General features: G+C 39.8%; 1 protein-coding gene across 2 annotated transcripts in view; it reads left to right on the forward strand.

Annotated features, from left to right (window-relative positions):
- Sh3gl3 (SH3 domain containing GRB2 like 3, endophilin A3) overlaps positions 1–15,003 on the forward strand; it is a 153,196-nt gene that overhangs the window by 104,702 nt on the left and 33,491 nt on the right. The window contains exons 3-6 of one of the 2 annotated variants that reach the window (XM_046438911.2): positions 329–401; positions 3,125–3,268; positions 7,851–7,984; positions 11,742–11,900. In XM_046438911.2, the coding sequence (XP_046294867.1) occupies positions 329–401; positions 3,125–3,268; positions 7,851–7,984; positions 11,742–11,900 (510 nt within the window). The remainder of the gene's footprint in view (positions 1–328; positions 402–3,124; positions 3,269–7,850; positions 7,985–11,741; positions 11,901–15,003) is intronic. The other variant, XM_058577571.1, reaches the window with a different exon arrangement.

The following is a 15,003-nucleotide window of genomic DNA, read 5'->3' on the forward strand; positions in this document are numbered from 1 at the left end:
GTATTGAGAGATCTCCAAGTCTATGAAGTCATTGAATGAAGAGGAATGATTTTCCAAGTTCTGCACTATTACATTAATATTCATTTTAATGTTCAAAAGAAAAAGAAATTAGGCTTCTCTAATGGCATTGGGAGGAAGTGATGGTCCAACATTAAAAACCAAGAAATTGCTACCTCCCTCAAAAGGTTGCAAGCATTCATTTAGATTCAAATAATCATGATTGTGTTAGAAGTACATAATTAATAAAAATTACATCTCTATTTGTTCTTCTGAGAATTATCAAGTCTTCCATTTACTAACATTTCTACTTGTTTTGTCTTCTTTTAAGAAAATAGATGTTACCAATAAAGCTGTTGCAGAAATTCTTTCAAAAACCACTGAATATCTTCAGCCAAATCCAGGTAATGTTAGAAATTATTGAAATATTCTATTATTTATTGGTTGTCATGGATGCTACGATCCCCTATTTACTTGACATTTGGTTGACATGATCTAGAAACAATGTCCACTAGGTCCAAATAATGCTATTCAGTTTTTAAAAGTTGAATCTTACAGGCATAGTGGTTCATGCCTGTAATCCCAGTGCCTCAGGAGGCAGGAGGATCTCAAACTTGAAGCTAGCCTGGGCAACTTAGCAAGAAAGACCCCAACTGAAAATAAATAAAAATAAAATAAAAAAGGCTTGGGATGTAGCTCAGTGGTAGAGCACTACTGGGTTCAATTCCTAGTACTAAAAAACAAAACAAAACAAAAAATAACAACAAAAAAACTCCAATGACCAAAATAGTGAATAGTGGCAATGGAGAGTGGACAGTTGGTGAGAAGCAAAGCACATACCTCTATGGACTTTGGGTTGGTATCATCTGATGGAGTGTTGCTCTTAGCAATAAGGCATGCTAAGCAAAGACATTTATTAAATGCTTCAGAAATCCACTAAACATTTTATAAGTGTTTTCTTATCTATTTCCTTTTAAAATAAAAAAAACGACTCTCATCCTGTTCTAAAGGATCATGTTCTTCCATCATGTATGTTAATTTGAAAGGACTTCACATTATGGCTAAAATACTAAAGAGATGAGGTGTGATAAACATGAAAAATACAGAAAAGCCACCAGTCACATCTTTGATGCAGAGGCCCCTATGCAGCATCCAGTGATGTGGTTTTCCTAAGAAACCAAGAGAGGGCGCCCAAGCCTTGAGTCTGTGGATTTCCCAAGCTGCCTTTCCTTTGTAGGGATTTATTATTTGCATGTAGTATCTGCGATTCCTTTGGCTGTGGGAATTGGCACAGAGATAACTTTCTGAAAATCTAGAAAGTGAAAATTTAAGAAAATAAATTGTATCATGTATCTAGGGAAGACAGCAAGTGTAAAAATTGCTTTAAAATTGTTTTGATGATAGTAGCTTTAAAAACCATAGTAATGTATCTTCTCCATGGCCTCATCAATGATTGAAATGATGAGTTCCCTTTGCTGTATATCAGCCTATAAATGTTTAATAATTGTCCCCTCTGTGCTAGAGGCTTTCTGGGGTGCTGGAATACACTGTCAGAGACTCCATCGTCAAGGAACTGACATGGGAAGAGGGTAGGGAGGCATTGGCTAGCAATCAAAGTGTCCACTGGCCAGTGATCTCTGATCATTCCTGAAGAAGAGTACGGGAGCCCTTCCAGCTTCTAAAGTAGTCTAATGCCCTTCACTGAGTACACACCACATCCACTCTGACAGTGGGAACAAGGGCTGAATGCGTGTGTGTGTGTGTGTGTGTGTTTGTTGGGGCGGGGGGAAGGGAGTGAAGCGTTTGGGCCTGAGGACCCAGAGGATAAGTGCTTTGAGGCTGAGACACAAGGCTTAAAAGGATGCCACTGCGAGTGTTTAAATCCTTGCTACTCAAAGAGTGGTCCATGGACCAGCATGATCTATGTACCCTAAAAGATTGCTGGAAACAGCATCTCAGGCTCACCCCAGATCTACTGAATCAGACTATGTTTTAACAAGATCCCCGGGTTATTTGAATATATATTGAAGTTTGAGAAGCACTGTCTAGATTATGTTAAAAATAAGTATCTCAAATACTATAAGCTAGTTTGTGTTTTACTCTCTTGCCTATAGAATGGAATTCCAAATTCTTTACTTGATGTTAAACTGGTAGTCCCATTTACTCCATAGTGACCTCTCATTTTTGCACTGTATTAATCTCTTCTTGGGTCAAACCAGCCAACTCCTTGTCCATTAATTATACCATAATCGGTGTACCCTCTTCCATGCTTTGCCGATACTACTTTCTGCACATTTTAGGGGATTATTTTAGCCTTTCTCTAGCGCATTGTCATCTTTTACTTTCCCTGCACCACCCCAAACTTTATTTTCATAATTACAATGCTTAAATGCTGCCTCCCAATAACCAGGTGTGAGCTCCTTGAGGAGAGGTCATAAGCACAATGTTGCACAGGACCAAAAATCAGTAAATACACATTGCCTATGTCAGAGGAAAGAAAAGAAAGTAAGAAGCAGTGACTGCCCATCACCTCCTTAGGGATGGAAGCTGAACTGTAGCTGGGGGACCATCAATGAAGGCCATTCACTATGGCAGGGATCTGTCTTCTCCTATTGGTTCTGCCTCTTGAGCATGTGCGGCCAACCTTCCTTGCCGTCATCTGTTTGAACCAATTATTGGAAGTGGTTAGATGAGGATGTTAATGATCAATTGGTAGTTTGAAACACCCACCTTAGCAATTTTGTCCTTAATTTGTGTTTGGTCCCTAGAAAAAAAATGGTCCGCATAGGTGTTGGTGTCTGGCTTCAATTTGTTGATAATTTCAAGCATTCCAAAGTTCAACACTCTGGGTAATGCTTAGTATAGCCACACTTTCTTTTTATTTGGAGACAACAATATGTGCCATAATTTCTGTATTCCACCATGGCTTTGCAACAGTGTGCTTAGCACCCACCTTGATAGAGTCTAGAAAGTCATGTGAGAAAATGAAATAGGTCACGCAATTGCATGCTTCAGGTCTCTGACATTTTGTCTAAAACAACCTTGATTCTGGCAGCTATTTGCTAAATGCTGTTCCTGTCATTCCACCTTGTAACGTTAAGGAATTACAAATGACAATGTTTTTAAGCATACAGAGCTAAGCTAGGAATGCTGAACACTGTGTCGAAGATCCGAGGGCAGGTGAAGACCACTGGATACCCACAAACAGAAGGCTTGCTAGGGGACTGCATGCTGAAGTATGGGAAGGAACTCGGGGAAGACTCCACCTTTGGTGAGTATTTACAGCTCTCCTAACAGAGCTGAGGATGAATACCTCCTGTGTTAGTTGTAAGTTGTGCACAAGACTTTCAACTCAACAGTTTTACAATTTTTTCATATTATCAAAGTAATGCATACTCACTCCAGGGGGTTTAGGGGAAAAAAAAGGAAAATGCTAACATCACCTATGATTTCCACTGATAGGCCCAGTTAAACTCTTTTGCTGTGTATCCTTTATACCTTTTGTTTATTCTTAGGTATATTCACATATAACTTTAAAAATAAAACTGGATTACAATATATATATATATATATACATCTTTTATAACTTGTTTTTTCCCACTATACTATGATCCATGCTTTAACAATCTTCTGCAACATTTTTTAATTCTTATTTTTTATTCTTTTTAGGTATACATCACAATAGAGTGTATTTTGACAATATTGTTTTTTTAAAGGCAGCATAATATTTCAAGTATCATACTTCAACCAGCTACATTTTACATTTACTAGATATAGTAAACTAGATGAGCCCTTATTATAGACCAAATTTTTATTTTCTAAGTTTGTTTCTTGTCTTTCCCTTATGTTTCTTGATCTGTATCTTCTTTTGATTCAGTGTCTCATTGTTGTAAGTACTGTAGTTTTTTTTAAGAGAGAGAGAGAGAGAGAGAGAGAGAGAGAATTTCAATATTTATTTTTCAGTTTTCAGCTGACACAACAACTTTGTTTGTATGTGGTGCTGAGGATCGAACCGGGCCGCACACATGCCAGGCGAGCGCGCTACCACTTGAGCAACATCCCCAGCCCTAGTACTGTAGTTTTAAAAATATTTTTAAATTGTATTTTACTAAAATTTCCCCTTGTTATTTTTCTTCATGTAAAAAATCTTTATATAGCATTTATAATAATCTTTTTTTCATTGACAGATCTTTAGGGATACCCCAAATCATGTTTCTTGACATTTTTTTAGAGGAAATTCTTAGTAATGAAATTGCTGGCTCAAGAATAGGACTGTGTTTTGGGTTTTGGAAGCGTATTCTTAGTGACCCACCAAAAGGGCTGTGCCAGTTTGATGATCCTGCCTGGAGTATATGAGAGTGTTCCCCAACACAGTTTCTAAATTTAAGATTTGTGTTTTTAGTTTACTTTTACGTAACTTATAATTTGATGTATGGCATATAAAAATGATATCTTGGTGCTGTTTTTCTTTACTTTTAGAGATAATGGTAAGGCAGAATTGTATTCATGTTTATCATTGTTTTCATGAATGTGTATTTATGTCCTTTGCCTATTCTTCCATTAAGTTTTTTTTTTCCTTTATTGGTCTTTGAGCTAATGTCGGATAGTTGCTCTTTGCCTGCCTTACATGATGATAAAGTTTTGTCCTAGGTAGACATTTACCTTCTGACTTTGTATATAGAGGTCATTTTCAATTTAATTTAATTTGATTTTTGCATTACAAGGGATTAAACCAAGGAGTGCTCTACCTCTGAGTTATATCCACATCTCTTTATTTTTTATTTTGAGACAAGGTCTTACTAAGTTGCCCAGGCTGACCTCGAACTTGTGATCCTCCTGGCCTCAGCTTCCCAAGTAGCTAGGGAAACAGGCATGTGCCATTTTACCTGGCTCGAGGTCATTTTAGTGGAAGAAAGATTTTTATTTTTCTTTTAGTGGAGCTTATTAGTCTTCCTTTATGTTTTCAAGCTTCGCCATTATGTTTGGAAAATCTTTTACATCCCTACCCCCTGAGAATTATATAAATGTTTATTTGTACTATTTTTGATACATATACTTCCTTTTCTTAATTTTGTTTTTCCTAAGCTCCTGAGTTTATTGGAGATATGGTGCAATAGGATTCTAATTTTGTTTTCTAACAAATAAATAGCTGGTTGTCTCAGTGCTTTATTAGGAAGTTCAACTTTCTCTGCTGATTTGAAGATGACCCTTTATTGTAGGCTGATTTTTTTATTTTTAACATTTGATTCTATCCTTTCTCTTCAGTTTCTCCATCTGAGTCCTGTTTTGATGCACAGTGTCATAATGTTTTAAGTATTGTAGTTTTAAAGTATTTTAAAATATACTTTACTGAAATCTCTAATTATTTAATCACAAAAACCACATGGACACACTTGTCAGTTCTGTTTATTCAGATGAAGCTTAAGTCGTTTTAAATCTCCTTTATTAAAAATGAGAGTTCATTACATTTTGATTGAGATGGCTTTAAATTAATACATTAAATTGAGGCTGAATTGAATTAAATATATTAAGTCTTCTGGGAGAATCTGGCATGGTCGCTATTCATGTGGTGCTAACAGAGCAGGGTATTGAAGTTGAGAGATCAAGTATTTGGCCATGGTAATAATTCTAGGAAATCAGAAAAAAATCTTTTGGGGAAAAAAAATTTCTAGTGTTAAAGCATTTAATTGGTGACAGAGGGTAGCACTATCCTTCAGGATAGTAAAATGTGATTCTTACTTTTTTTTAAGGGTTGGTGGCAACAGGATGTTTTTCTTACCAGGAAGGTCCATTAGTGGAGAGAATATGTGGGGCTGCCTAGCAGACCCTGAGATCCAAGGACATTCCTGCTGTGCACCTGGCCACTGTGTCTGGGCTGTGACAGCCAGACAATTTGGTAGCTTCCCAAGTGTCCAGCCACTTGAAGAAACTTGGATTAAGGGAGAGAACTGATGTCAGCATGGTATCAGGGACAGATGGACCTTTCCTGTTCTGAGGGAGAAGCTATGCTGATGGATGCTTTCTTCTTGGGGCCACATGCTAGAATCTAGAGTGCAGAGACCTCAATGGGTGGAGGCTCTGCCCCTCATCCTTATGGAATTCAACAGATCTAATCTTGTGCAGAAAGAGGGAATTCTAGGGAGGTGATGGCCAATATTCAGAATATAATCTTTGGAGTCTTCAGAGAAACATATTTGAGAATGTTTCTGTTATAACTAAATAAACTAGCCTAGTGAGGTATGGGCCCTTGTAGAAGGGAAGGCAGAGGGGTCAGAAGCATTACCCTCCAATTGATTTTGGCTACTAACTGGGCAAGAAAGAGCCTCTAGGCTAGGCAAGCACTTCCTGTCTCCATTTAAGAAAGATTTAGAAGCAAACTCTGGAGAGTTGTGTTCAGGAAATTTGACCTCCTAGGAGCAATGAAGCTCCCAGTGGGTCAAAATGGAGTTCCGGCCAGCTTTAATTTAAAGTGATGATTTCCACTTTTTTTTGGCAATGTCCTGTCTCATACATTTCCTTTTTTTAAAAAGTGAGATGAGACAGATCTTGCTATTTCTGTCTACTGGTAAATAAATTGTCTATGCCCTTGACTGGAAGGTGAAACAACTCAGAGGTCAGACTTGGGGTGGACCTTCAGGTCTTCAAGTGAAGGAATTGAGAGAACCCAAACTTCATCTTTTTTAAGATCAACTTGGAAAACCCCCATGTATAGGAAAAATTGTTCGTTCTAGTGCAGAATTTCCCAGGGACATCTTCTAGAGAACATGCAACCACATTGTGCACAACACCCAGGACACCTGTTTTGCAGGGATCTTGCAAATTACATTAGATTAACTGGGTCAAGATACTGGAGCATAATCCAGCAAAAACTGCCTGTCACTACCCAAGTCCCACAAGGCTGGCCCAGGCCTCCTTGCAAGAGCAGACTGACACCTGCTGACAGGATGTCACACCTGCAGCTCAGGATGACCTTAGAGAAGATTGGAAGCTTTAAAAAGAATTCTTATGCTGGGAAGAAGTTTACAGCAGAATGACTAAGATTTCTACATTTAGCAGTAATACATATTAGCCTAAGGTAGCTTATATATTTTTCTCTGGGAACTGAATTACTTGTTAAACATTATGCATATCATATGGGGTAAAAATGGGAGTTCATAATCCACTTGAATCAAATGTATGAAATATGATATGTCAAGAGTTTTGTAATGTTTTGAACAACTAATAATAAAAAAAACATTATGCATATCCAAAAGCTATATGGTTTTGTGAAATGAGTCTGATTTCTCCATTCAGACTTTGGCTTGGTTTGTTCTTCTCTTAAAACAAAACAAAACAAAACAAAAAACACCCAAAATCACCTACAGGGATGCAAGGATTCGGGGAGTGGCTCCAAGAAGATCCCACAGCTAGAAGCTGAGAAGAGGCTTTGTTCATTTCTATTGTAATCATTATTGGTTAATACTTAGCCCCTGATGAGTGAATCCTTTCATTGTTTACAAAGAGAGATTTCATTCCTGAGCTTCTAAGGAACCTTTGGTGCCAGTTTCCAGAAGTACTAGTTTTTAAAAGGAGCTTTATCTCCACCTAGTGGTCAAAATGGTAAGTGCTTTGGTCTGTCAACTTTTTATTTCATGTGGTGGTTAAAGTGCAGAAGGTAGAGAAGAAAATGTAGAAAACAGAACGTCTTTTATTTTTTCCTTTCTTATTTCTTATGAGTCAGGATCCAAAGGTCCCAGAGTGAGGGCATTATTATACTATCATCCACAAACCTTTCAGAAATAATTTATTAAATATCACTGTTAACCTAGAGAATTCTCCTCAAGAACCTTTTTTGTTTGTATTTTCTATCCAAGGGAATGCATTGATAGAAGTTGGTGAATCCATGAAACTCATGGCTGAAGTGAAAGACTCTCTTGATATTAATGTAAAGCAAACTTTTATTGATCCACTTCAATTACTACAAGACAAAGATTTAAAAGAGATTGGGGTAAGTTTTCCATGCTGTAAGTATACTTGTTTATATTTATGTAATTATAAAATGGTATATATATTTAAAAATCATTAGAAGGTTTATGTAGGGACTCAGCAAAATCATCATCTTATTTTGGGTACTGAAAAATAACTGTTACATTTTTCTGGGCTCACTGTGAAACAGTGCCAGGATCAATTAGGATCAGTTAGTCATGTCTGCCATGGGGATGGGGGCATGATGATTGGTGTGGATGCAAGCTATAATTCTCCAGCTTTACAATTCTGTGTCTCATAGAAGCCAGCTAGAAGCCAGGCTAAATATTCATATATTTCTGTAGCCATTTCTCACATAACAAAATGACTCCATTGTAAAAATCATATCAGATTGCATTTTTAATATATTTTCTTAGTTGTCAATGGACTTTATTTATTTATATGCAGTGCTGAGAATCAAACCCAGTGCCTCACACGAGCTTAGCAAGTGCTCTATCACTGAGCCACAAACCTAGCCCTTATATTACATTTTTTGATCCATCATAAATGGGAAAAATGAACCCCCATGGATCCAGCTTGTGTGGTAGAGATTGGGCTAGGGAAATGGGAGCTTGTCTTGCCTTCCCTGCTTGCACAGTGACCCTGAGGTATTTCTGCATCCCAGGATCAGAGAAGGAACTGATGATGTCTGTTTGTTGGTTCATTCATCCAACAATTGTGTATGGGGCCTGTTGTGTTCTGTCACTGTGGTGGGCACTGGCTGTATGTTGCTAAGCCAGTCCAGGTACATACTATTGTGAAGCTCACAGATATAGGGTAGAGAGACAGCTAACAGTTATAATACACTGTGATGGGTGCTGTTGGAGAGACAAGCCCAGGAATGCCAAGGGGAAGGCATCTCCCTCAGCTTGGCTAGGTCAGGGAAGGCCTCCTGGAAGGGGAGAAACTGGCCAGCCATACTCAGGTGGGCAGAACCTCCAGCAAAAGCTGGCCAAAGGCCCAGGCCCATAAAAGCAGAAGACCTATGTGTAGGTGCGATGGCCAGGGCATAGGGTGCCTCTGGGACTGGGGAGATGTGGAAGAAAGGAAGGCTTAGAAAGTCCTGGATATCTGAATAGGCATCAGTGTATTTTGAAGGTAAAGGATATGGGGGGTGGTGCATGAAATCCTCAAAGGTTAAATGAAAAATGAAAGCTGCCATTCAGGAACTCCTGAAACACCCACTCCCTACCGGGATGCTCCTTTGCCCCCTTATGTACCATCCTCTCCTTCCATCTTAGGGAAAGCATGTCTGTGTTGCTGTCTCAGGCCAGTAATGTTGAAACACATCAACACAGCAGTTCTTGACTCTGGGCTTCACAGTTCGTCCCTTCAGTCCATTCTCCATGCCATGGCTAGAGCAATCTTCCTAAGATACCAGTCCTGATAGCTTCCTACTGACCTCGGAATAAAGATCCAATAACGTGGCCCTGGCTCCTGCTTCCCTCTGTGGCCTTATTGCTCTTCCTTTCCCAGTTGAACTCTCTGCCCAGCCTCACTGAATTGCAAGAAGCTCCCAGGCAACATTCTGCTTTGTACTCTCTATTTGTTGTCTTTCTCCTTCCTAAGCCATCTCAGATCTCAGATGATATTTTCCTCTGGGAAGTTCTTTGTACTCTGTCCATACACAGTGAGGTATGCTTCTATACTCCCTGTGCCATGAGCATCATTGCTTGGCTATGTCTGTAGTTGGGCAGTAAGTTCTTTGGGGTAAGGAATCAGCTCTCTTCACTGCTGGACCCTCAAGGCTTCCACATGGATTGGGCTCACAAATTGTTATTGAATGGATGATTCCAGGGAAGAAGTGATATTCTGGGTTGTGGAGATACCGAAACTTCTTTTCCAAATGCAGAGCCTTAAAACTAGATACCTCCTGTTTTAGTCAGCTTTTTTTTTTTTTTTTTTTGGCAGTTGTCGGGGAGCTCTTGGTTTCAGAGGTCTCAGTCCATAGACAGCACCATTCTTCAAGGCTGGAGGTGGGGGCAGAAGAGTGTGACGGAGGGAAGGACTCACATGATGATCAGAAAGCAGAAATAGAGAGACTCCATTCTCCAGATACAAAATATATACCCCAAAGGCACGCCCCCAATGACCCAAGTCCTCCAGCCACACCCTACCAACCTTTAGTTACCACCCATTTAATCCCTATTAGGGGATTAATTCACTGATTGGGATAAGGCTCTCATAACACAATCATTTCACTTCTAAAAATTCTTGCATTGTCTGACACATGAGCTTTTGGGGGACACTTAATATCTAAACCTCCTTTGCTAAATCAGAACAAATTCATTTCTTCTTGTTCTATTGCTCCCAAGGAAGGCCACACAGAAAGTCAACTGTATAACATTGCACTTTTGACAGCCTGGTCTGTAGGGTTGCTAGCCATGGATTGGACCCTGTGTAGTAAGTGGAACAAAATAATTTCCTTAGAGGCATCTTGTTACTCAGCTGCTGTTTGATATAGAATTTGTATCAATTTAAACTGAAATTATTAGATGATTAATTGTTAAGAATTAGGAGACCTTTCGTAGTCTCAACTCTGCTCTATATCATAGAAATCAAGGTTCAAGAACCTGTTCATTTATTGTATGACTAACTTACAGCTGTACATATGAAGATGGAAAGGGATTTAGGGTCTTGCTGGAAGTAGCAGATCATGCAAGAAGGATGCTTCTGCCCTTCAGTCTTATCAGCCCTTCTCACCTCATTGTTATGAAAACAAAACCAGAGCCTCCCAAATGAAAAGTGCAAGTTACCCATATGCCTGAGGGAATCTCAGTTTTCAAATATACTTTAGATATCAAATATCTGTTTTTCAAGGTTTATAGTCATACTTTCTGAGAGACCCCTCCATTTCCCTGAACAGTCATCTGCTCTACACTGTTTTGTGTTTTGATACTGGGGAATGAATTCAAGGGGCACTTGACCATGGAGCCCAGCCCTGTTTTGTATTTTATTTAGAGACAGGGTCTCACTGAGTTGCTTAGTGCCTTGCTGTTGCTAAGGCTGGCTTTGAACTGGAGATCCTCCTGCACCTCTGGGATTAAAGATGTGCCCCACTGCACTTGGCTCCATACTATTTTTTACCTGTGATCCCCTGCTTGAACACAGATTGTGATGGGGCACTTACTACCACAGCTCTAATAAGCCTCATGGCTGCAGCTCATTAAAAGGATTATAGTATCATTTAGAAATCTCTCCATTTCAGAGGTTACCTTTTTATGCAACTTATTCAGTAATTGTTTGGAAAAATTACAGAAGATTCATAAATATTCTGGGAGATACTAGAAATGTGTGTTTTTATATTCTTAGTGTAGTTGACAACAGAAATGCCCTTATTTTTTGTATAGTTAATTCAGTTAGAAGTTAATCTTGATGTTAGTAGAGCTGAAGTGAGGGGACTGAGTAGAGATACTGCATCTTCATGTCCCAGACAGACACACATTTGTCTTATCACCTGTCCATCCCTTCCTTTATTTGTTCTGCCGACATTCCTGAGGGCTTGTAAAGCAGGCAGTCTCCAGCAGGGGCTGAAGTGCACACAGCAGAAGTACAGGGACAGGTTCCTGCCCTCTGGAATTTAGGCTGAGAAAAAGTAGTGACTATTTGCTTAGAAATAATGAAGTGTTTTTTGTTTTGTTTTTTAATGGGGGGAATGCCACTTTGTGCATGTAACAGTCCTCTGAGGTTTTCCTTTCCTCCTCCTACTTTTCTCTCTCTCTTTCCCCCTCTCTCTTTAGCACCACCTGAAAAAATTGGAAGGCCGCCGCCTGGATTACGATTATAAAAAGAAACGAGTAGGTAAGATACCAGATGAAGAAGTCAGACAAGCAGTAGAAAAATTTGAAGAGTCAAAGGAGTTGGCTGAAAGAAGCATGTTTAATTTTTTAGAAAATGATGTAAGTATTTAAGTCAAACAAGAGACCTTAATGTAAATGAATAAAACACTGATCAGCATGTTGAAAACCTCTAAAGTCTGAGTTGATATGGAAGTTTTTAAAATGTTCAGTAGTCATTATTTCCAGCCTCAAAGATAGGGTCAGACATCCAGCAAGCCCTAACTCAGGTCTGGAATCTTGGGAAGCCCTATTTATCCAAGAGATATTTTGAGTGGGCCCCAGGGAGGTAGACTTGTCTCAGAAGATGGCAAAGTAAACTGGCCTTTGTGTTTGAGGCCACATTTGTGGTTTCACAGGAGAATAGAAAGCCCAGATCATAGATCAGTTTGCAGTTCTTAAGACTGAACAGCACTGTAGGAGCCAAATGTTTGAGGATGAGGGCCTTTCTCCCCCTGCAGCTCTCTGAGGCCTTTACTCATCAGAGTGAACATTTGGTACTCAAAAGCATGACCTGCGTTTTTTTAGCTGCTCCATAGTGGTGCTTGTAAAACTGGGGACTGAAGGTCTTAGATCATAGCACCTAGAAATGCCAATCTTCTCTTGTACCGGTCCTGGCATTAACTAACCAGCTTTTATTTGATTTTTCCAAGTGACATCGAATGAAATGGGGATGAGTAATTCCCCATGGCAAGCCGAGGGCTTCCCTTATTTGCTTTGGTTATGAGGAATCACTTGGCATTTTTACTGCCTGATTGGAAAAGGCCACAGCCACCTGCCTTCTGCTTGAGTCCCTGACTCAGGTCTTAAATCAGCCTAGCCTCAGTGAAACCATGAGCTGTCTTGGCCAGCATTAGCTTTGGACTCATTTGTTAAACTTTCAAACCTGTGACAAGTCAGGGGATTTATTTATCCTCAAAAACATATCATACTTCTAGCCACTTGTTAAAAAGTACACCAAGGTCTTTCATCTTCTGAATCAGTTCAAAAAAAATGTAAGAAGCACTTTCTAGTCCATGGTGATGTGTGGAGGAATTATATCCAGTATTGACAATTCACTAAATCCCAGAAGACTAATTTTCCCAAATGGAGAAATCGGTTTGAAATTTCTCATGCCCATTAAACCATTGAGAATTGAAAAGTACACTCTATTATGTTTCTTGTTTTAATTTTTTTTGTTTTTACATTTTATGGGAAATAGGAGGAGGTGTAACACTTTGCTGTCTCTTTGTTTATTTTGCTTAAATATATAAATTTCTTCTTGAAATTGTCCCCAAGCAACAGGCATTTTTGTTTTGTTTCAGATTGCCATATTTAATTTGTTTGAAGTATTTAGAAAATCTTTTTGAGGTATGACAGATACTCCTTATGGGGCCATAACAAATGACTTGCCAGCTTGGGGCCCATTAGCAGTAGATTTACGGGTTGAGGGTTGTATCTTGCATGTCACACATGCTGCCTAATCCATGTGCTCCACTCATGACCTTTGTGCATGAACCTCCATAATTGTTTTTGCAAAGTTCTCCATGAGTAAAGCCTGTCTCAGCAGCTTTGGCCTTGACAGTTAACCCAAGAGACCTCAGTGTTCCCCTCAGTATCAGTGAAAAGTCAAAAAATGATCCCTCCATTATAAAAACAGTTATTTGTCCATTCTTTGACAGTGACAAGTATTCAGCTTGTCACAGATGGGTTAACCCATCCCACCCTGCCCTGGCAGAAATAGTAGCTAGTCCTTAACCCAAGCTCCATAGTATCAAGTGTTCTCCATTGTGGCCTCAGTATTTCCCTAGGGAATTTCTGCAGTGAATGGTGGTACCCCTGTTCAATTCTGGGGAACTGGGGTTTCCTTCCCCCTTATTTCAGCTCCTGAGGTCCATACTACCAGAAAGCCTGCTGTAACTGGCATCAGGGATGACCTACTATCTCTGCTTTTTTGACAAAGGCCGTGAAAACCAGCAATTGAGGTGAGAGGAGACCAAAGCAATGAGACTGAAGGGCTGTCCAGACTGCTTTGGCACTGGGCTCCTTCCCTTTCTCTTTCCTCCTTTCCTCATGTCAACCACAGTGGGTTATCCTGTGCCCTGTGGTTGCTAATTCTAACCATAATGATGATGGTGTGATGATACTAGGGACAAGAGCTGCCATTTGCTAAGCACCCCATGTCAGAGATCCTCAGGGTACACTGGTAACAGTCCCCTATTATGGCATACTTGCTTTGACCTTTATGCCTCTTGGTTTATAGCTGAAGGGACTCACAAGTTATATATAGGTCCCAGAAGGCCATCTTTGTTCTCTTTTGGGGGTTAGAACCAGAAGGGTCTTTCTCATGTCCAGCTGATCTGGCTGTTTCTCTCCTCTTACCAGGAAAGGTACAGAAAATCTCCTTCAGTTTACTCCTTGTATCTGATGTGCTAATGCTGACATTGCCTGGTGGTTAGGGGACAAACTATGGATGTGATCTGTTGGGGGAAAGGAAAAGTACTAATATATGGTGGGGTAGGGCATGCATTGAACCTTCGGCCCTGTCTTTACCCCCACTGGCTAAGGCCAGTGGTTCTGCAGCCTGTGGGACTCTGGCCTCTTGCTCCCTCTTCATCGCCAACCTCACATCCAGCCTTTGTCACTCAAGTCTCTTTAACCATGTCTGCTTCCTTTCATGGTGGGAAGCTGTGCTTCTGGAAGGCTGGATTTTCTCCTAGGAAATGATCTTGGCACTAACTAAAGTTGCCAAGGACCTGTCTAATTATCAGGCTAAATATAGGAGATCGCAAGTCCTGCCAGTGTCTGATGGGTTCAAAGGTGACTCCACCTAACATAGAACCTGCTGGAGATAGGTGCACAGACTCTGTCAAAAAAACATGCCTCAGGAGGAACAGAGTGGCAGGCTGCATAGGCCTATCTTTTAGACACAGATGGGAGATGCTTATATTATTAGGGGTTAGAGATTTGGGGATATCCATCATAGTATTCACCATTTTGAGTTCTGATTTATTGAGAATTAGACACATCTTAATTGATGAAAATACCAATAATTAATAAAATGCAGACTTGCTGGTTACCTGTGTTGGAGGATATGGCATGACCCCAAAGTCCCAAAGAAGCACATTCTACTCTTTGTGTCCTCAGTTGATGGAAGCCAGCCACCCTGACCCTCATTCAGACACAA

The sequence above is a fragment of the Marmota monax genome, unplaced genomic scaffold, assembly GCF_021218885.2.
Source record: "Marmota monax isolate L192 unplaced genomic scaffold, Marmota_monax_Labrador192_F-V1.1 WCK01_AAM20220418_F8-fsc00005, whole genome shotgun sequence".
NCBI lineage: Eukaryota > Metazoa > Chordata > Mammalia > Rodentia > Sciuridae > Marmota > Marmota monax.